This window comes from Phocoena phocoena, chromosome 11 (assembly GCF_963924675.1).
Source record: "Phocoena phocoena chromosome 11, mPhoPho1.1, whole genome shotgun sequence".
Lineage (NCBI taxonomy): Eukaryota > Metazoa > Chordata > Mammalia > Artiodactyla > Phocoenidae > Phocoena > Phocoena phocoena.
The window spans coordinates 95,068,248-95,090,567 of record NC_089229.1 but is presented as its reverse complement, the minus strand read 5'-3'; the positions used below and the strand labels follow the sequence as shown (position 1 = coordinate 95,090,567).

Genomic DNA, 22,320 nt, shown 5'->3' with positions numbered 1-22,320 from the left:
GCCGTGGCGGCGGCGGCGGCGGAGAAAGGAGGCGGCTCCCGGCCTCCCGACCCCATCCCCCTCCTCTCCTCGGACGTACTGCCCGCCCGGCCGCCCGCCCGCGCCGCCCTCGGAGGCCCCAGCCGGGCGCCGCCGGCCGAGAGCCAGTGAGGAGTCGCCCCAGCCAGGTGAGCGGGACCCTCGCGTTCCCTCCGCGGGGGTCGTGGCGAGAGGCGGAGGCGCGCCCGACCCCCGCCGCTCGTGGCGGCCGAGTTGGGCAGAACGGGCTCCAGACGAGCGGGGCCGGGCCCGGGAGAGGACGGGGCCGTGCGCGGCTGGAGCCCGGGGCTTGGGGAGGCCGGTGGTCGCCTCAGAGCCGGGGACGGCGGGGCGCTCGGCGGACCCTGGGCTGGGATTCTGCTCCGGGAGGGGCTGAGGATGCCGGTGGGTGCGGGAGGCTGGAGGGAGGCGGCGGCCTCGGGCGGGGTGCAGTGTGGTCTCCCCTCGGCGAGGGGGTGTGGTGACCCTGGGGATGCGCGTCGGAGCCACACACGCGTGGCGCAAACCTGTCCTCGGCAGCGTGGTGATCTCTGCCTCCACTGCTGCCATCAGACAGATTCCTGTGGTGTGACCGAGGCGGGAGGGGCTGGTATTGGTCCCGCAGTTATTCTGTTTTAATTCCACGCTCTCCTTCTTACGTGTACATTTTTAGAAGAGTGACAGCCATTCCTCTTTTTCTTTTGAAAGCCCTCTGAATAAGATGGGTGACAGTAATTGCTTGCCTCGTTTGATTTTTTTTAACAGCATTTGACCGTGATGCAGATCTTCCACCCCCCCCCCCGCAATAAATCCGAAGTAGTTAGGGGATAATTACTTCAGATTTGCCTTACTAATTTTTCCTTATCGCTGATAGCAGATTTGTCATCCCCTGTATTTTCTCCCATTTGTGTTTACGGATAGAGATGGGGCGTTAGTTCTCTTCTGTGAGTGGGATTATTATAGTAACCGTGTTGAATGTAACCTCGATGTAAATTCTTTGCTTGTGCCGTTTTCTTATTAATTACAGGAATTGTTCCCACATCTTTGTGGAGTTGGGTTAAATTTGAAGTCTGTATTGAAACTGCACGGGCAGCCTAATATGGAAGGTTTTCCTTTTGTGGGCTTGATATTTTGATTATATTTATGGATGATTTAATTTTTAACTGTAACCATTAAAATGTAAATGTTATTTATTTTAGATCTCATTTCATAGCATCGGATAGTTCTAAGGTCTTTTTAAAAAGAAAAAAACGATTTCTTAAACAATTGTCCAAATACTTTAACATATTCACTTGAAATAAAGCACTCTGAAATTTTAGTCATGGAGAGTCACCGTAACTTCTGGAATGAAAAGCTCTAATATAGTCGTAATATAGTTAGATTTCTTTTATAATGGTTACTGGATTTAGTTAGTGTGTCAAAGGGGAGGAGGCCTGTTTTGTTTTGACGTAATCTTTTGTTTATTGCAGTCTATCTTGGTTAGGTATTAGTTTCCTTCCCTCGTGTCATAGACTTAGTTGTTAGTTTGGCAACATGGCTGTTGATGTTTTTCTCTTTCTCCGTCTCCCTTGTTTTCTCTCTTGTCTTCTCTTACCCCCGCCGGGTGCTGGAGTCTGCTTGTCAAGCAGGGAGGCAGTCTGTGTGATTCTGAAAACAGAGCCAAGAAGGGCAGCAGCAAATTGAGTCACATTCAGCCCTCTACTTAGTGAAGAGCCACTTTTCTCTTCCTGCCTTTCCCCCTGTAGGGGGTAAGGAGCTGTATATCTAACCTTTAGACTTTTGGCTATGAGCTAAAATTCCACTTATCTTAGTTCTAGTTGGATAGCTTTAATTTTTTTTTTCATGTTTCCTATTGAATATGATAGCATCTGGGGGTGCAGGGGAGAGTGACAAGAAGAAATTATCCTTTTTTTCTTTTCCCTTCTCATTCAGTCCCCTCTTCCTCCTCACCTGAGGGAAATACCAGCAATATCTTGTAAATCTTCTACCACTTCTTAGCCATACTGTGAAGAAAGTTCTAAAATGAACATTCTTTTTTTCTCTAAACACCAATCAAACTTCATGCATTACGTTGTTGGGGCACAGGATGAAACATACCTTTTAAATTAGCTCCCAATCCTCTTTTTCCCCAATTTGTATTCACATGGGGTTTGCTACTGGGGTAATTCACTCGACTGATCGATCTCTCAAATCCTCTCCCCTCCCAATGAGCTAAAAGACCGAGCACCATGAATACTGGAATAGATTAGGGGAATGGACAGAGTACAGTGAGTTGTTCCACACTTTGGGACATAGCTTTTATCATCTTCTTCTGGGGAGCAGGCATAGAGACCTAAACACAGAAAATGGGTGGAGGAAGAACTTCTGTACCCACAAACAGGCCATGAAGAGTGAGAAAACCAAACGTAAAGTAAGGAGGGTGAGTTATTGTATGTTGCTTGCTGACAACTCTTTTTTGGGGGTGGATTTGTAGAGAGATTTTATGGCTGATTAGTTTACAAAGAATATTCTCTGCAAGTGGGATTAAGTCATAAGCATTTGAGAAAAGAGCCTTTAGAATTGTTACAGTTACGCTATTGAGGGGTAGGTAGATAGTGATAAGAACAATGGAGAAAGTATTTTTAGATGTTAGCTTTACTGGCATGTGCAGTTGTTTCAAGAGAGGTTGCATCGGGGAGATTAGGTACAGGTGTTGGGTAAATTGTCCTGCATTACTTGGGAATTTTCCTGCTTGTCGTATTAAGTGTTGTGAAGAAATAATATAGTACCTCCAAAAATATCTGTACATAATATATTTTAGATTTATGTGCCATATGTATCTGTGTAAATGTTTGGTTTGCAGAAAAGGACTGATTTTCTGGCTTCATGGTAACTGATGCCATGGTGTCATTTTCAGTGTTTTCTTTTCCAATGTTTTTTCCCTTTCAAAATTGGCTTGGAGGACAAAAGTCACAGAGCTAGCCAGATCTACTCCCTTAGAGCCTGGTCTGCACGGAACCCATCTGCTTATGTATCTTTTTCCCCTCTCCTTACTGCCCCAACCCCAGGCCCCACTTTAATTGTTAACAAAGGTTGTATAGTGATGATAGAAAGTAGCAGTAGCTTTGGGTTGGTTGTTTTTTATGCGAAACTGAAAAAATAAAATTTTAAACAGCTACGTTTAGATATTATGTTGTACAATTTGCCTGGTGTTTAATTTTGAAAACAGCTCTGGTTTTTTGATACTCCTTTGTCATTCAGCATACCAAAGTCCTTTAAAGTAACACCTAACCCTTAACCATGTCCTTTTGAGGTTCTGTGCTGCCCATTGGGGTTAATAGTATAGAACACAACAGATGGGGATTCTGCCCTCATAGAATTTACTGTCTAATTTCATTGGTCCTCTTGTTTCAAGAGAGGTTGAATGGAGGGCGGGGGTGGGGGGGCAGATTAGGTACAGATGTTGGGTAAATCCGTCTTTCATTACTTGGAAACTTTACTGTTTGGTCCTTTCCCCTGTCAATCACTTCTCCCAGCAATGTCTGGAGGAGTCTACTGGATTGTGAATTGATGAATTAGCAGAACAAATTTGTGTAAATGTTTATATGCCAAGTTTATTATTATTATTTTTTTTACTACCTTTCTTTCAAAAGTGGCAGCACACCACCAAGTTGTGATCAAAAAAAAAATAATCCAAACCTACCTCTTAAATGTTTTTACTCTATTCAGTTCCTTAACAGTCCCCTTTTTGTTTCCCTCTCTCCATCTCTCTCTCTTTTAACCACTTCTGATACTAGCTCTTAGCTTCTTGTTCTTAGAAATATAGAAATAAGGTCTCCAAGATAGAGCATGGATTTGCTATAAAAGATCAGACGGGTTCTGTCTTACTGCTCTGCTGTCCTGTATTTGGCAGTATTTCAGACTTTGATGCTTTATCAGAAAACTGCATCTTGAAAATTCATGCAGGTTTGCCCAAATACAGCAAACTGGAATTCTTCCCTGATGCTTTGGAGTTCTCAGTTGTTAGCTTATTCCTTTGACATGTGATGTAGTTAGTCATATCTGCAAAGCCTTCTTGAATGTGTTAACAGCTTCCCAGCCCTTTTTACAGCATAGTGTCCAGAAAGAAAATTTCGAAGGAAGGCCTGACATTTAACATGTTAAATGTGATGAACTTTGAGCTGTACTGTGCATTGCATCTCAGGAACATTTTAAAAATTTTGTGCCACATTCCAGAGATACTTTGATGTAACATTTCTCTGTTAAGTGAAATCATTAGAAATGTTATTTGGATTCCAGAGAAAACTTAGGTTTTGTTTAGACCACAGACTATTTTAGGAATTTTAGTAACAAAGCTACAGGTTATTTAAAGGTAACATATTTTTTTGACCCTTTAGTTGGGAATGTGTAAACATTTGCATGTTAATTTGCTCATGACAGTTTTTTTCCTTTTCCAGTTTTCTTTTTATTGTAAAATACACACAATATTTCCATCTTAACAGATTAGTGGTATTAAGTACATTCATATTGTGCAGCCATCACCATATCCATCTCCAGACTCTTTCGTCCTGCATAACCGAAACCCTATACCCATAAAACAGTAACTCCCTAATCTTTAAATGCCCCAGCCATTAAGGACCATCGTTCTACTTTCTGTGAATTTGAGTACTTTAGATTGTGGGGCATAATGTCGTCAAGGTTCATTCATGTTGTAAGCATGTATCAGAATCTAATGCCTTTTTAAGGCATTAGATTCTGATATATGCATTTTGCTTATTATTCGTCTGTCAAATGTACATGTGGGTTGCTTCCACCTTTTAGTTATTGTGAATAATGCTGCTCTGAACATACGTGTACAGATACCTCTTTGTGACTTAGCTTTCCGTTCTTTTGGGTATATACCTAGAAGCGGAATTGCTGGATTGTATGGTGATTCCATTTTTAATTTTTTGAGGAACTTCCATACCGTTTTCGGCAGCAGCTGCACCATTTAACATTCCCACCGGCGGTTGGCAGGGCTTCCAGTTTCTCCACGTCTTCCCCAACACTTGTTATTTTCTGTTTTTTGGGGTTTTTTTTTTGTTTTTTTATTGTAACCATCCTGTGAGGTAGTTTTGTGTTTCAGTGCTTAGAGATGTTGAGCATTTTTTCTTATTCATGACATTTTATCACCAGATCATTTTTAGTTCTATCGGGGCTGGGGGTTCGTCTCTTTTGTTAACCATGGTATCTTTAGGGAGAGTGTGTAGTAGGCACTCAAATATTAATTGAATGTATGATGCAGTTGAATGCTTAGTTTTGTGTACTTAGTAGTTTATCTTTTTTGGCTATAATAAAGAATCCCAAAATATCATTGAGTTGGAAGTTTATTTCTTCCTCAGAAAAAAAGATAGTAAGCAGTTTAAGGCCACAGCACTGCGCAGTTGTCAGGGATTCAAGTTCTTCTAACACTTAGTTGCACTTTTCCTAGGGTCGACTCTTGTCCTCTGTCCAGATGGTTGTTGGAGGTGTAGCCATGACACCCACATTCCAGGTAGCAGAATGGAGGAGGGGCCGAGGAAGAGTACATCTCTTTAGCATGCTTCCTGGAAGTTGGAGTGCAGTACTTTGGCTGAGCACTCTGCGACCATATCTAGTTGCAGGAAGGCCTACGGAATACAAATGCAGTCTCTTAGTCATATGGCATTGTGCTCAGGTAAATATCAGATCTGTTACTACAGAGGAGTAAGTGGAAAGTGGATATTGGTAGGCAGGTGGCAGTCTCTGCCATAGAGTGTGTGGAATTTGAAGTGACTCTGAGCTCTTCTACCACCTTCTAATTTAGACAAATGACCTCTCTGCTAGTGCAGCCTCACCTGCCCAGTGAGGACGATAATGTGTCACAGGGATGATTGTGAGGATTAAGTGAGAAGATACAAGTAAACTGCCTAACACAGTAATTGGTACATATAATTACTCAAAAGTGATTTTATCCAAATTCCCTTCGATACCTTTAGATACAGTAGAAAAAGAGTACAAGGGACCCATATTGAGTATGTATAGGAAAATGGTTATCCTCTCATTTTTCATGCAAAATCTTGTATATAGTTTTTTTAAGGAAAGGTATTATGATAGAGCTGTAAGGAGAGTATGAGTGAATGTGTCATGTAAAGTTTGGAAAATCAGATCTTTGCTCTGTTTTTGAGGTATACTCTTTCAAGAATAAGGGGACTGTCATCCATTTCTGTCACTGTAAAGTCAACTTTGATTAATACCTAACCTGCTCCTGCTTTCACAGCCTTACAGTCTAACTTCAAGTTAATGTGCTAAGGACAATGGCACCCAGACAGTGATATTTTTAAAGTGGCGTCTTAGCTAAAGGATGAGACTGTGGAGGAACTACCGAAGTTTCAAAGGGACATTGTTTTAGTGGATGATGGGGTAACAGGTTTAACACTATTAATCGGTTGTCTCTGAGACTTCTGAGATTTTCATTTTATCATTCATTTTCTGTACCCCTTTAATAAGTACACCCCCCCACACACAAACACAATGGGGTGTTCCTACCTTTCTCTCATCTTCTTAATGCTTTTGTCCCTCTGCCTCTTACTCCCATTCATTCTCATTTCCTACAGTAATTCAGATCCACCTCCGAAAGAGACACTGGATAAAACAAGGAGAGCAAAGAGGGTAAAATTTCATATGTATCCCAGATTGTGTTTTGTTGTGTTTTGGATTTTTTGGAGAGGAGGGGAAGCATTAGAACTTACTGAGATTGAGAGAAAAGCCTTGATAAACAGATCCTTGGTTTAAAACCTTAAGCATAACAAAGTAGGTGTTAAAAGGTACAATTAAAGTCAACATAGGCACGTAGTATGATTTGGAGGGAGACTGTTGGGATTTAGAAAATCTCTGGAAATATAAGCTATGCTACTTAGTTAAAAAAAATTTTTTTAGGTGCATTTCTTAACTCTCTTAACCTTCATTTCTTAATCTGTAAAATGGTTACTGTTAATACCGAGGTTTAATTTGAAATAGTGTTCATTCAACTTTTAGTTTTAAAATAGCCCAGTATTTGGAGTTTGATAAGGCATGTCATTCAGCATCTTTAAACATTATGCTTCTGTTAGGCATCTATTTAATACGTGTGTTTATCACACACACCACACACACCACACACACACACAGAGTTGACCCTTGAACAGTGTGGGTTGGAACTGTGCAAGTCCACTGATTTGTGGAATCTTTTTCAATAAATATGTACTGCAGTACTTTACTTGCTTAACTGAGGCAATAGTGGGTGGCATTTAGTTAAGGATGCCCGTTAGGCATATTGAAACAAAATCTGAAATTCAGTTGAACTCTTGGTTGGAAAAATATATTTAGTAGGTCAATGATAGTAGTTGAAACTGGACTGAGAATGACTTTTCTGGAGAAAGGAAAGAAGGGTTTAAGAATGAAGCCCTGGGGATTATGTACAGGGGGAAAGCCCTCAGGAGAAATCAGTTACAGGAAATAATAGTGAAAGAGTGCTCGTTCACACATTTGTTATTTTTCTGTGCAAACCTAATCCTCATCCAGGACAGAACGATGTCATTGAAAGTACAGCTGTAGTTATTGTCAAATTGAGTAAATTCTAGTTTTTATATTTAAGTATGTATATATTCTCTCCTCCAACATAGTTTCTTTTTCAGTCTTTTGATTCTAAGTTCATTTGGTATATCTTAGCTGGAATAAAGAATTTTTCTAGCAGTAAGAGATGCCCTTAATATCGTCAGATGGTAGATTGTGATTTTGCTTTTTCTTTACCAGAATAATTACCACTGGGAAGGGGGCCTTACAAGAAAATCACCTTGTTTATGATTCTCATTTAATTAGCCTTGCCTGGAGTATTTGAAGATGACAGTCATAAAAATTGGTGTGCTTATCCAGAAGTTTTCACGGGAAAACTATCTCTAATATAAAATTAAATTTTATCGATTTCTCTTTATTTCAAAAAGGCTAGTTTAGCATTTATTTATTATCTGATGTTTATATATTATTTGGTACTTCTGGAGAAATAAAAAAATAGAGAATTAGTAGATCTGATTTTTTTTTTTTTTTTTTTTTTTTTTTTTTTTTTAATATTCTAAGAGGAAAAATCAACTCCTGTGTATATGTGGACGTTTGCAAATGCCCTATTGATCTTACACTGTTGGAGAATAAACTCTTTCCCTACAGATATGTTATTGGGTAGCCAAACCTACTACTTTAAATGTCAGGGGAAAAAAGGGGAACCATTTTACTTTACAGGGGACTCTTTCCTGTCATTGATTGATTGATTGCTATGTGGCTTGCGGGATCTTAGTTCCCCGACCAGGGGTCAAACGCATGCCTCCTGCAGTGGAAGCACAGAGTCCCAACCACTGGACCACCAGGGAAGTCCCTTCTGTCTTTTATATATTTATTTATTTATTTTGCGGTATGCGGGCCTCTCACTGTTGTGGCCTCTCCTGTTGCGGAGCTCCGGACGCGCAGGCTCAGCGGCCATGGCTCACGGGCCCAGCCGCTCCGCGGCATGTGGGATCTTCCCGGACCGGGGCACGAACCCGTGTCCCCTGCATCAGCCGGTGGCCTCTCAACCACTGTGCCACCAGGGAAGCCCCCTCCTGTCTTTTAAAACAGTGGATATGATATGAACTTCAGTACTGACCTTTTATTGGCATACTTTGTGCTCCTAGGCTGTGTAGGTTTACTGTTAATGCTTTTGACTTTTTATCAGCTTTTTTGTTTTGTCTTTTTCCTTGATATTAACAGATGGGGAAAAAAAGAGAAAAGTAGATGTTTTAAATTTAAAATCATAGTCAGGGAGGAGATATCAACCTATTGGTCTCTGCCTGGCCTATAGGAATGCATTGGTGGCCTTTCAGGCCAGGAGGGAGGGCTGTTGGAGATGCAGAGCCTCTGCTTTGTGGCTGGCGTCTTTACCTGTTTCCTGGGTATTGTTAAATGTGAATCCCAACGGAACAGTCTGAAAAAGAAGAACAGCCACTACAGCAGTATCCCTGGGCACCAAGGATGGTCAGCTGCTTATCCTCCCGTGGAAACTGGGGGGGACCACTGGGCAGAGAAGAGGTTGTGCCCTTTCACTCTCTGGCAATAAACTGGTCTCTGGAGATGACTAAAACTATAGTAGATAAAAAATCTAGACAGGTGTTACTTGGAGATACCAGCACCAGTCAGCTGAGGGTTGTTAAGTACACTTTGTCATTTAGAAACTGGTGATGTCATTTACTTGTGCAGGAAGACTGAGCTGGAATACAGTGTCGCATACCTCTACAAATTTTTACAGGAAAACCAGGGCATAACGCAAAAATCTTTTGAAGGTGATAAAGAAAATGTATTCTACGAGATCAAACTGAAGCTACCTCAGTTCAGGACAAGGTGACAGCTCCCATGGTACCACTTCTTCTGTAGGGCGAGAGCATTCTTCCAGTTCCAGATTAGGGGCTGTGGGCATCCCCCCTGAAAGAATGTGGTCCAGTTGCGGCCAATGATGCTCTCTACTTTTGCTTCATGTCTTCCAGACAGAGAGGGGAATCATTTTCTTTCTTAGAACCCTAGGTTCATGAGGATTTCGAGCCCTTTCATTAAAAAGAAAATGAAAGGCGATGGGGAGCCTGATATGAGCCTGTCGTTAGTTGTTGGTTGCACACCAGTGTAGAAACACCCAAACTTTACATGAGGATATCAGGGCTGTGGCCATGAAGCCAGACAAGATGGATATGCCCATTGGCATCATCTCTTAGGAGTTGCTGCATGACTGTGAGATTGCAGCCCTGGAGTGTTTTTATTGTCTGGTCATAGAATCACTGAAAACACCATGTTGTGTTACGGTTGTGGCCTGGGCATTTTCCTGAAAGCTGACATGCCATAACTGCTTCCCAGTTGCCAGTGGCTATAACATCCCATCCTGATTTCTACTGGATCCACAACTGCCCTAGTAATGCAGTGCAATTTCATGCAATGAAGTCAATCATAGAACAGACAGTGGTCAAGAACTAAGTGTCAGGGCAGGCACAGACGTGGCTTCGGAGTATTGGAGGTCAGTGACAGGTTGCTTCAAAACCTACCCAATTGTAAACGTTTTAAGGGCATTTTTATAGTTCCCCTCTCGAGGGAAACTGGACATCTCTACATTAGATGCTCTGGTGTGACTTGTGGAGCTTTTCCTTCTGAGTGAGACCCTTTCCATTCGCCTGGAAGGCCACATCCCATGTTCCTCATGTGTAAATTGAGCTCCAGTCCCCTGATGCCTTTGAGACTGTGGGTCCCCAGGCAGGTGGGTGAGTGTGGTAGGCAGGACAGGTCACGGTCTTGAGGGAGGGGGTGGTGTGTGTGTGCGTGTGTATGTGTGTGGTAGTGCCTCTGTCCCATGATGTTCTGGTCTTACTGTGTGCATCTGTGGAGCAGGCCCTTCTGGCTGAGACTGTGGAAAGCACGTGAACGGTGCATAAGGGACCAGTTCCGGCTGCTGCGATGCTGGAAGCCATCCGTCTGTATGGCCATTGCTTCCTCTATTCCTTGCCCTTGTCCTGTCCTTCTGTGTTAGGTTTGCCATGTCATCTGGGATAATACTAGAAATCACCTATTATACTTGTTAGTAAAACTTGTAACTTTTTTCTTCTTCTCATGAAAATGACTTTCAGTTGTCTTGCTCATGATATAAACTCCGAGAAGCAGAACTCTTGGTGGCATTCTAGTAAACAAGCTATGTTTGTTTAAGAAAAATTCTGTTTAAAAATAGAATAAAAACAGTGAGTAAGAGCATGCTGTCTCCTGACTGAAAAACAAATTTTAGTGAATGAACTTTGGCATTTATTTAAATAACTTTGGCAGTTATTCAAATTTCCCCCCCCCCACATTCTCAAACTACTTATTTTGACTAAAGTTGCTATGTGAATGACATCATTGTTGATGCTCATCTAGTAATATGCGCTACCATCTGATTTTTAAGCATACCTATAAATATGTTTATAAGAAACTATACATATATGAAATAAAGGAAGATAATTGAACAGTAGCTATAGATACATGAATATACATAATTTGTTCGAGTTTGTAGGGATGGAAAAGACGGTATAGTTCCTGTTTTTCATAGCTAGTATATAATCATGGTGTGATTTGTGTGAAAGCAAAAAATTGAGTAGTTTCTCGATTTACTTTGTATGTATATCTTCTCTTCCAGCTAGAAGGAGTCTGTATTCAGGAGGAAGTAATCCCAGAAAAGGAAGAACAGGCAGAGCAAGATGTGTAGCTCTGTGGCCGCCAAGTTGTGGTTTTTGACAGATCGTCGAATCAGGGAAGACTATCCCCAAAAAGAGATCTTACGAGCATTAAAGGCCAAATGTTGTGAGGAGGAACTGGACTTTAGGGCTGTGGTGATGGATGAGGTGGTGCTAACAGTCGAGCAAGGAAACCTGGGTAAGTCTACAGTTAAGTAATTTCTTTGCATTTTTACTTAGAATTTGGTGACTCTGCGTATTTTAGGAATAATTAGGGCAAAGGATTTGTTAATAGCCTTATTATTACTAAGTATCATCTAGTCTAAAAATCTAGTATATTTTATGGAAGAAATGGCAACACCGGTATTTGTTAAATCCCTTATTGTATTATTTAGGAAATAGTTGGGAGGGAAATTAAAGATAACCTACTAGTTTTCTTCCATTATTGTTTTCTATTTTTAAAATGCCTTGTTTATAAGGTGCCTCTATGGGGGAATTTGTACCCCATCAGGGTCCTTTTAGTAAATTGATCAAAATCCATATGTAATTCTCTTTTTTCTTTATAAGATGCTTTATATGTGTGGTGTTAAATACAGCTTTTCTTTCTGGATAAAAGTGTCCAAATGATTTGACTTAATTGGTGATAAGTATTTTTAATATTTTCAGTAGTTCATATTGTTTTCAGATTACTAGGGGAAGATATTTTGGAAATGTGTAGAAATTCTTTAGGACTGACTTGCAGGAATCTTTAAGCTCTGTAAAAGGATTTGTTACAGTTAAATTGGTCCTTTCTATTAGGGAGAGGTGGTTATTGTGAGAATTAATAATGCAGAGTACAGATCTGCTTTTAAGGTAATTTCACTCATGGGCTTATTTCAGCTTTTCTGTCTCTGTCTCTTTTGACCTAATGCATCCTTAAGAGCCATTTATGCCACAAAATTCTGTTGCTTTTTTCCCCCCAAGCCACAGCTATTCTGACTTCTACTTCTTACTGTCCTGGGTCAGGATCTTAGGGCCCCAAATTTTAATGCTGCAGCAGCCCTTTATGTCTTTTTCAAAAGTCTTTCCATTCTAGCCATTTCTCATTCATTAAACACTACTTTTATCATCTTAACATGATAAAACCTTCAGAAACTCTCTACTTCCCTATAACATTAAATCTAATCTTATTTTAAAGACTTTTCATTGATGCATGTCCCATAAATCCAGGAGTTTCTAGGTTTTTTTTTTTACATTTCGCATATTTTGAATTACTTAAATCTCATGCCATCTTGTAAGGAAGGTAATATTATCATTTTACAGGTGAGGAAACAGACTCTTGAAGAATTAAGTGGATAAATTAGAATAAAATTCCTCTTCTCACATATTGTTAACTCTGCTGTAAATGCTGCAGATAGACCATTTGTCCAACCTTGTCTCTTATTAGTCTGTATTGTTTGCCTTGGGTCAGTACGTTCACTATGAAAGCTCAATGTCATTTATGCTCATTGCTGTTTCTTTGTCTTTGCTTATATATTTCAGTACACCTTAATATTTCTGGACCACAGTTAACTGTGGTAACTGTGGATAAGGGGACTGCTGCATTCTCCTATAATATTTTTTATTTCTGTAGAATCGGTAGTAATGTTCCCCCTTTGATTTCCGAGTTTAGTAACTTGAGTCTTCCCTCTTTTTCTCAGTCCATCTAGATAAAGTTTTGCTGATTTTATTGATGTCTCCTGTATTAGTGTCTTCTTTTGTGTTTGGTTGACATTTTTGTAGAAATCTTTACGTTCCTTTTATTTCCTTTTGTGTATATTTCATTTGCTTTTTGCGTTTACCACGGGGATTACATTTAACATCCTTATGTTATACTACTCTAATTTGAATTTATACCAGCCAAACTTCAGTAACATGCAAACACTCTGCTCCTTTACCACTCTGTCTCCACCCCTTTCATTTGTTGATGTCACAAAATTACACCTTTATTCATTTTGTGGCCAAAAATATAAACTGATAATCCTTATAAATGCACCAGTCTCTTAAGTTATATAGAAAACAGGAGTTGGAGTTACAAACGAAAGTTATAGCAATACTAGCTTTTATACTAATGATCGTTTATTTTATCTTGAATTATATTGATCTCTAAATTCTGAAGTACAGTTACAAACTATTGTTACAGTAATGTTAGCTTTTCTAATTGCCCATTTATTTACCTTTATTGAGATATTTATTTTTCCATACGAATTTGAGTTACTGGTAGATGTCCTTTCATTTCACCTTACAGGTTCACGAACTCCCTCAACTTTTGCTTTTCTGTGAATGTCTTAAATTCTCCCTCTTTTTTTTTTTTTTAACCTCTTTATTGGAGTATAATTGCTTTACAATGGTATGTTAATTTCTGCTTTATAACAAAGTGGATCAGTTATACACATACGTATGTTCCCATATCTCTTCCCTCTTGCGTCTCCCTCCCTCCCACCCTCCTATCCCACCCCTCTAGGTGGTCAAAAAGCACTGAGTTGATCTCCCTGTGCTATGCAGCTGCTTCCCACTAGCTATCTATTTTACGTTTGGTATTGTATATATGTCCATGCCACTCTCTCACTTTGTCAACAGCTTACCCTTCCCCCTCCCCATATCCTCAAGTCCATTCTCTAGTAGGTCTGTGTCTTTATTCTCGTCTTGCCCCTAGGTTCTTCCTGACCTTTTTTTTTTCTTAGATTCCATATATATGTGTTAGCCAGGTTGTGGTTTTTGACAGATCGTCGAAACGTTATTTGTTTTTCTCTTTCTGACTTACTTCACTCTGTATGACAGACTCTAGGTCCCTCCACCTCACTACAAATAACTCAATTTTGTTTCTTTTTATGGCTGAGTAATATTCCATTGTATATATGTGCCACATCTTCTTTATCCATTCATCTGTTGATGGACACTTACGTTGCTTCCATGTCCTGGCTATTGTAAATAGAGCTGCAATGAACATTTTGGTACATGTCTCTCTCTCTTTTTTTTTTTTTTTTTGGGTACGCGGGCCTCTCACTGATGCGGCCTCTCCCGTTGCAGAACACAGGCTCCGGGCACGCAAGCCTAGCGGCCATGGCTCACGGGCCCAGCCGCTCCGCGGCATGTGGGATCTTCCCGGACCGGGGAATGAACCCGCATCCCCTGCATCGGCAGGCGGACTCTCAACCACTGTGCCACCAGGGAAGCCCCATGTCTCTTCTTGAATTATGGTTTTCTCAGGGTATATGGCCAGTAGTGGGATTGCTGGGTCGTATGGTAGTTCTATTTTCAGTTTTTTAAGGAACCTCCATACTGTTCTCCATAGTGGCTGTACCAATTCACATTCCCACCGACAGTGCAGGAGGGTTCCCTTTTCTCTACACCCTCTCCAGCATTTATTGTTTGTAGGTTTTTTGATGATGGCCATTCTGACCAGTGTGAGATGATATCTCATTGTAGTTTTGATTTGCATTTCTGTAATGATTAATGATGTTGAACATTCTTTCATGTGCTTGTTGGCAATCTATATATCTTCTTTGGAGAAATGTCTATTTAGGTCTTCTGCCCACTTTTGGATTGGGTTGTTTTTCTGATATTGAGCTGCATGAGCTGCTTGTAAATTTTGGAGATTAATCCTTTGTCAGTTGCTTCATTTGCAAATATTTTCTCCCATTCTGAGGGTTGTCTTTTCGTACTGTTTATGGTTTCCTTTGCTGTGCAAAAAAAGCTTTGAAGTTTCATTAGGTCCCATTTGTTCATTTTTGTTTTTATTTCCATTTCTCTAGGAGGTGGGTCAAAAAGGATCTTGCTGTGATGTATGTCATAGAGTGTTCTGCCTGTGTTTTCCTCTAAGAATTTGATAGTGTCTGGCCTTACATTTAGGTCTTTAATCCATTTTGAGTTTATTTTTGTGTATGGTGTTAGGGAGTGTTCTAATTTCATACTTTTACATGTACCTGTCCAGTTTTCCCAGCACCACTTACTGAAGAGGCTGTCTTTTCTCCACTGTATATTCTTGCCTCCTTTATCAAAGATAAGGCGACCATATGTGCGTGGGTTTATCTCTGGGCTTTCTATCCTGTTCCCTTGATCTATATTTCTGGTTTTGTGCCAGTACTATACTGTCTTGATTACTGTAGCTTTGTAGTATAGTCTGAAGTCAGGAAGCCTGATTCCTCCAGGTCCATTTTTCGTTCTCAAGATTGCTTTGGCTATTCGGGGTCTTTTGTGTTTCCATACAAATTGTGAAATTTTTTGTTCTAGTTCTGTGAAAAATGCCAGTGGTAGTTTCTACCTCTTTTTTGAATTAGAGTTTTGCTGGATGTAGGAGTTTTGGTTGGCAGTTTTTCTTTTAGCACTGTGAATGTATTAGACCCCTGTCTTCTGGTCTCCAAAGTTTCTGATGAGAAATCTGCTGATAATTTTATTGAGGATCCATAGAATGTGATGGTTTGCTTCTGTCTTGCTTCTTTCAAAATTCTCTCTTTGTCCTGGGTTTTGAAAGTTTTAGTGTATCAACATGTGTCTGTTTGAGTTCATAAGGTGGAGACTGTTGAGCTTCTTACGTGTTTATATTCATGTCTTTCATCAAATTTGGGAGGTTTTCAGTCACTATTTCATCAAATATTATCTCTGCACAACGCCCCCCCCGCCCCCCGCCTGCCTCCCCGCCCCAACCTTCCTGGGACTCCCACAATGTGTAAGTTCACTGATTCTTCTGTCTGCTCATATCTGCTTTGAATCTCTCTAAGTGAATTCTCATTTCTGTTATTGTACCTTTCAGCTCCAGAATTACTTATTGGTTTCTTTTTTATGTTTTCTGTCTACTGGTATTAACATTTTATTCACACATTGTTTCTTTGACTTTCTTCACATCTTTCTTTAGTTCTTTGAGCATCTTTAAGGTAGTTTCTTTTAATGTCTTTGTCTAATCTCTCTGCCATTAGTTAGGACTTCAGGAATGGTATCTGGTGATTTATTTCATTCCTTTTAGTGGCCATACTTCCTTGGTTTTTCTCTATGCCTTGTGAGTTTTTGTTGAATTCTGTACATTTGACTCTAATGTGGAAACTCTGGAAATCAGTCTCCCCCTTCCCCAGGGTTTGCTGTTTTTTGTTTACTGTTTTTGTTGTTTTGATTGTCATAGGCTGTCTCTGTACCGCAGATCAGCCTAAGGTGCAATCTTAATGTCTTCTAAGGTCTTTTCTGAACCTTTGCCTAGGCACTTGCAGTCACTTTTAAAATTTTCCCCATATTTGCAGTTGAATGTCCTAGAGTTTAGTGTATGGCTACTGAGAGGGGAAAAATGACAAGGGACAAAGGGGCAAAGAGGATATTTGAAGAAATAAATAAGTCCCCTGGAAGTGACTTCAGCTGGAAGGGGAGGGGCTTGTAAAAGTGGGAGGAGTGGTACAACAAAAATGGCTACTGGCCTCTTTGTCTGCACCTCTGATCAGAAGCTGCATCCAGCCATCAGAGCAGAGATGCCGGATATTTGGAGGGCAGCGTCCTTATAGACCACCCTGACTCCTGCAAGGCATGTCAGCTGCTCCAGAACCAAGCGCAGTATTGCTAAAGAATGGGGGATGGGGAGTTGCTACTTTTCTAGAGCTGAAATTGATGAAAATTAACTGCACTTACCATGCCAGTATTTTCCTTCATTATCCTTCAACGGATTGACAATGCATTTGTTGTTTAGGTGGCGAGACAGAGTCCTGATGCTCCCTACTCCTCCATCTTCCCGGAATCCTCTCTGTACTCTTTTTTTTTTTTTTTTTTTTTTGCGGTACGCGGGCCTCTCACTGCTGTGGCCTCTCCCGTCGGGAGCACAGGCTCCAGACGCGCAGGCTCAGTGGCCATGGCTCACAGGCCCAGCCGTTCCGTGGCATGTGGGATCTTCCCAGACCGGGGCATGAACCCGTGTCCCCTGCATCGGCAGGCGGACTCTCAACCACTGCACCACCAGGGAAGCCCCTGTACTCATTTTTAATTGGTGTGTGTCTCTTTTTGTTTTGTAGTCTTGTATTATATTCTGGGGAAAAGTCTCTTACCAGATACATGTACTGTGAATATCTTCTCTCACTCTGTGGCTTGCCTTTTTTACTCTGTTAATGGCATCTTCTGGTCAGTGAAAGTTTTTAAATTTAATTAAGTATGGTTTATTTTTTCATTAGTGCTTCTGTGTCCCAGTTAAGAAAATGTATGTGCCCAGGAGTCCTTATTTTGAGATACATGTTGAAAACCTACTTCATAAAATACAACATTGTTAAGTGAAATTATTGTTAGGAAAAAGGGCGTATCCTATTATCTAAGGGGAGGATGGGTATGTGACTGTAACTTTTGCTGGTTTAAAAAATAGTTAATAGAAGGATAAATCATAATGTTCTAAGTGTGGTTACCTTTAGGGAAAAGAAAGGGTTCAAGAGGACAGGGATGCGCTAGACTACTGTGACTCTCACAAGGTTGAAAGTAGGTGATGGTACATTGGATTCATTATAGTACTTTTATTTTCTGTTTAGGAGTTTTCTTAATAAAATTAAAATAAATGGAGAGAACGTTTGAACTGATGAAAATTTTTGACTCAAGGATAGAAGGAGAAAGTTTGGAATTTAATCATTTTTGGTATGGCACTTTGATGAGATTATAGGTTGTTTCTTGCTCAGGTTAACTAGAGATATTTTAATTGCTTACAAATCAAATAACCTTCCCCGTGACAGAAATTAATTCCAGAGAGCATATTGCCAAAAATAGACGCTCAGAGACATGGTTACTTGGCATAGATAGGGCAGAAATCAATTAATACTACCTTTTTTATTTCAGAGTGGGAATCTCATAACCCATGGTACACAGTGGTGAAACTGGTAATTAAGTAATTACTTTTATTCACTTGGAATCATGGTCTTTTTGAAGATTAAGCCTTGGAATCTGTTAGGTACTGCCACAGGAAACTTTTTTTAAAGAGTATGAGGGATTTGGAAACCTGATACTGAATGGCCTTCTGAAGGCATTGGGGAACTTAAAGCAAAGGAATGATGAGGAGCTCAAATCTCTAAATTCTTCCTTCAAGGCAAGTAACAAAATTCAGGGGCTTTCCAGTATTTAGGATTATAGGTCTAACCTAACCATTAGAGTATATTCTTGTTGAAAGGAGTCTTCCAGCTGTCATGCTGCTAGGGCTTTGGAGGGAATTCATGTGATATAATGAAAACAGCTTCTGCTTTAGAACTAGTTAGATCTAGCTATCCTGGCTGATTTAGTTTTTAAACTAAACTCTTTTGCAGTTGGTCAGACTGGTTGTCTTGATACTGCTAAATTAAGTCTGCTGGTAAATTCTCTCCTTGACAAGTAGAGAAATTTCTAGATATCATGTAGTTAGGTCACCTGCTCTCGATTGCCAAAAGGAGGTTAGAGCAGACTGATATAAATGTCTTTAACCTGGAGCCACTGTTGAAAAGTTTACTCTTTTTCAAAGTGGACAGGGGGCTTCCCCGGTGGCGCAGTGGTTTAGAGTCTGCCTGCCGATGCAGGGGACATGGGTTCGTGCCCCGGTCCAGGAAGATCCCACATGCCGTGGAGCGGCTGGGCCCGTGAGCCATGGCCGCTGAGCCTGTGCTCCACAACGGGAGAGGCCACAATGGTGAGAGGCCCGCGAACCGCAAAAACAAAACAAAAGAGAAAACCAAAGTGGATAGGCACGTGACATTTAAAGGCCATCACAAAGATACTTTGCTTACACTGTGCCCTTGTTTACATTAGTCTGTTGCTGGGAGACTGCTGTGACTTTTTATGGCTGGCTTCATTAATAGCGACCTAAATGATACATTTCCCCAGTTTTCTTCTATATAGTTTTCTTTTAAACTATTTCAGTATAGATTGCTATCTTATGGGGGAAGAAAATGTAATTTTGGTTAGATAATAACATTTCATATTTGGATAATAGACAAAAATTCATAAAGTTTTCATGTTAGCAAAATAGAAATATGTCTTCTTGCTTCTAATACTGAGACCTTATGCATCAGTTATCAAATAAATCAAGTTTGCTTGGGAGTTGAGAAAAAAAAGATGAAGAATCAACAGCTACCACATGGGCCGTCAGCCTACCCCAACCCACCATTGTAAACTAAGAGTAATTGATAGCCACTAACAATTATTAACTACTTAACTGTGTGCCAATCTTTATCAAATACTTAACATGCACTTTCCCCCATCATCCTCCTCAAAACTTTTTAAGTGGGGCTAGGACTTTATCCCAAGGCTCAGAGTATCTTAAAATAGATGCTCAGTGTTTTTGAATGAATAAAAGAATGAGTGGATAAGTGGATGAGTCCTTTAAGGGTATTTTATCTTTTTATCACTTTCATGAAGTATTTTCTTCTGAGCCATTTTTTTCTATCTATGGAAAAGGTAAAGAGAATGTACTCAAACATGCAGAGCTTGAATGCCAGCATTTATAAAATGAATTAGAATTATTTAGCTAGTGGCATCACATTTTCTCTACATTTGATATGTCCTACCTGCTTTTTGGGGTAGGGTCAGTTGTCTTGACCCCCAGATTCTGTATTTTTTTTTTTTTTTTTTTTTTAAAGAACAGATTTATTTATTTATTTATTTATTTTTGCTGTGTTGGGTCTTCGTTTCTGTGCAAGGGCTTTCTCCAGTTGCGGCGAGCGGGGACCACTCTTCATCGCGGTGCGCGGGCCTCTCACTATTGCGGCCTCTCTTGTTGAGGAGCACAGGCTCCAGATGCACAGGCTCAGTAGTTGTGGCTCACGGGCCTAGTTGCTCCGCGGCATGTGGGATCCTCCCAGACCAGGGTTCGAACCCATGTCCCCTGCATTAGCAGGCAGATTCTCAACCACCGCGCCACCAGGGAAGCCCCAAGCCAGTGATTTTTTAAAAAAAAAAAGCTTAGGAGGACAATTCTCATGTGAAGACAGTTTTGCATTTATAGTAGGCACCAGGCCCGTGTGACTTAAGCCCTCTTGCTGCAATCTTTTTTTAATGTCCTAAAGTAGATTAATTGATAAGTAGATTTATAGTGAGTTGAGTATTTTAAAACGTTCAGAATTATCTCGTCTTTTTTTGTTAATATAGCCCCTTTTATTTTACATGTGGTGGTGAATTTAATAGCTTTGTCAGTTAAGTAATGGATTAGCATTCTGGATTATTGACCTAAACAACTAAAGTTTGTTTTGTGAATTTAGCTGGAAGTAGGGAGCTCAGAAGTTATAAATCTCTTACCTTGACTCCTTGCTTTTTCTGAGTAGAACTCACAGCCTGAGAAAGAACAGGTTAGATTTCTTGTCCTAGATTTGGTTTTGACTGCCTTTAGCAAGTTACTTTAGCTTTCAGTTAGTCTTCCCTCCTCCGCCTTCCAAGATGAACTAATATAAAGTTTTTACTGCAGTAGTAGCAGTTGAAATATAAATGGCAAGGGAGATGGGTCACTGGCAGAATAGTAAATGGGCTTTTGGTGAGAGAAAGGATGAGAAAGCATTAAAAAAAAAAAAATGAAAAGCTGAGCAGCAAAACCCAGAGATTTTGAAACTGGGATGACCAGCATCAGTTCTCCTTAGAGAATACTTAAGAATTTGATACGTCTTGGATTCTCCCCTCCAAATCGGGTTTTCATTAAGAATTTTAAACGAAGAGAAAAGCTGAAAGACTAGAATTATGAACAGGTATATTCTTGCTACCTAGATTGAGTGTTCAGTAGTAACCCCCTGTCATAGTTCTTTAATATCTCTTTCTCCTAGTATGTATAAACATTATGTACATTACACACAGCTTTTTGAGAGAGTCATTATCTTTTGAATACAAGTAGCTATCTTAATGTTCACCCCTAAATATTTCAGTATCTGAGGCCAAAAAATAAGGATGTTGTTCCCTATCAGCCAACACAATTAGCATGCCTAAGAAAAGTAAACTCTTTAATATCATCTCATATATACACTAGAATCAGATTGTCGCAGTTGATTCCAAAATACCTTTTTCAGTTATTTTCAAATCAGGCTCTATAAGGTTCATGCATTGTATTTGGATATAATGTCTACTTAGTCTTTCTAACTCTAGACGTTCTTCCCATCTTTATTTCTAAAGTGACATCAACTTTTTGAAGTGATCAGAACAATGTCTCATGTCCTGGATTTGTGTGATAGTTTTCTTGTGATGTCTGCCTCCTGAAGCTTCCTGTGAGTTGGCATGATTAGATAGAGTTCATGTGTTTTGTGCACACAGTTACCTCTTAGTTGACCATGGATACTTCACAGTGCGTTCTTCCAGGAGGCCCAAAATGATAGTCTGTGCCACTGTCCAGGATAAGTTTGATCACTGGGACAGGTAGTGTCTGCATGGTCTGTTAGAAAAATCTATTTTTATCTTTTGCCTAGCAATTCTTTGATATTTTGGCACTATACAGATATCCCATCCACCTTTCCTTATAATGATTATTATTATTATTATTTTTTTTTGTGGTACGTGGGCCTCTCACTGTTGTGGCCTCTCCCGTTGTGGAGCACAGGCTCTGGACGCGCAGGCTCAGTGGCCATGGCTCATGGGCCCAGCCGCTCTGCGGCATGTGGGATCTTCCTGGACCAGGGCACGAACCTGTGTCCCCTGCATCGACAGGAGGACTCTCATCCACTGCACCACCAGGGAAGCCCCCCTTATAATGATATTTTGATATTTCATTGGGATTTGCAAAATGGTGATTTTTCTAATTTTGCTATTCCTTCTATATTAATTGACATTCTTCTCTAAAGAAGACCTTTTCCTACTGGTGATAAATAGCTCCTCCTGAAATGGGGGCATGAATGTAGTTTTTCCTCATTATTTACCAGTTTTTATTTTATTTTATTTTATTTTATTTATTTATTTATTTATTTATTTATTTATTTTATTACCAGTCTTTATTTCTTTATTTATATTTTAATAAATTTATTTATTTTTGGCTGCATTGGGTCTTTGTTGCTGCGTGTGGGCTTTCTCTAGTTGCGGAGAGCGTGGGCTTCTTATTGTGGTAGCTTTTCTTGTTGCAGAGCACGGGCTCTAGGCGCGCAGGCTTCAGTAGTTGTGGCACATGGGCTCAGTAGTT

The 22,320-nt window shown here is 40.2% G+C and overlaps 1 protein-coding gene across 1 annotated transcript in view; it reads left to right on the top strand.

Annotated features, from left to right (window-relative positions):
• The window catches only part of RIMKLB (ribosomal modification protein rimK like family member B), a 34,969-nt gene continuing 12,649 nt past the window's right edge, over positions 1-22,320 (top strand). Inside the window, exons 1-2 of the mRNA XM_065887725.1 lie at positions 1-167; positions 11,208-11,439. Of these exons, the coding sequence (XP_065743797.1) occupies positions 11,265-11,439 (175 nt within the window). The 5' untranslated portion in view covers positions 1-167; positions 11,208-11,264. The remainder of the gene's footprint in view (positions 168-11,207; positions 11,440-22,320) is intronic.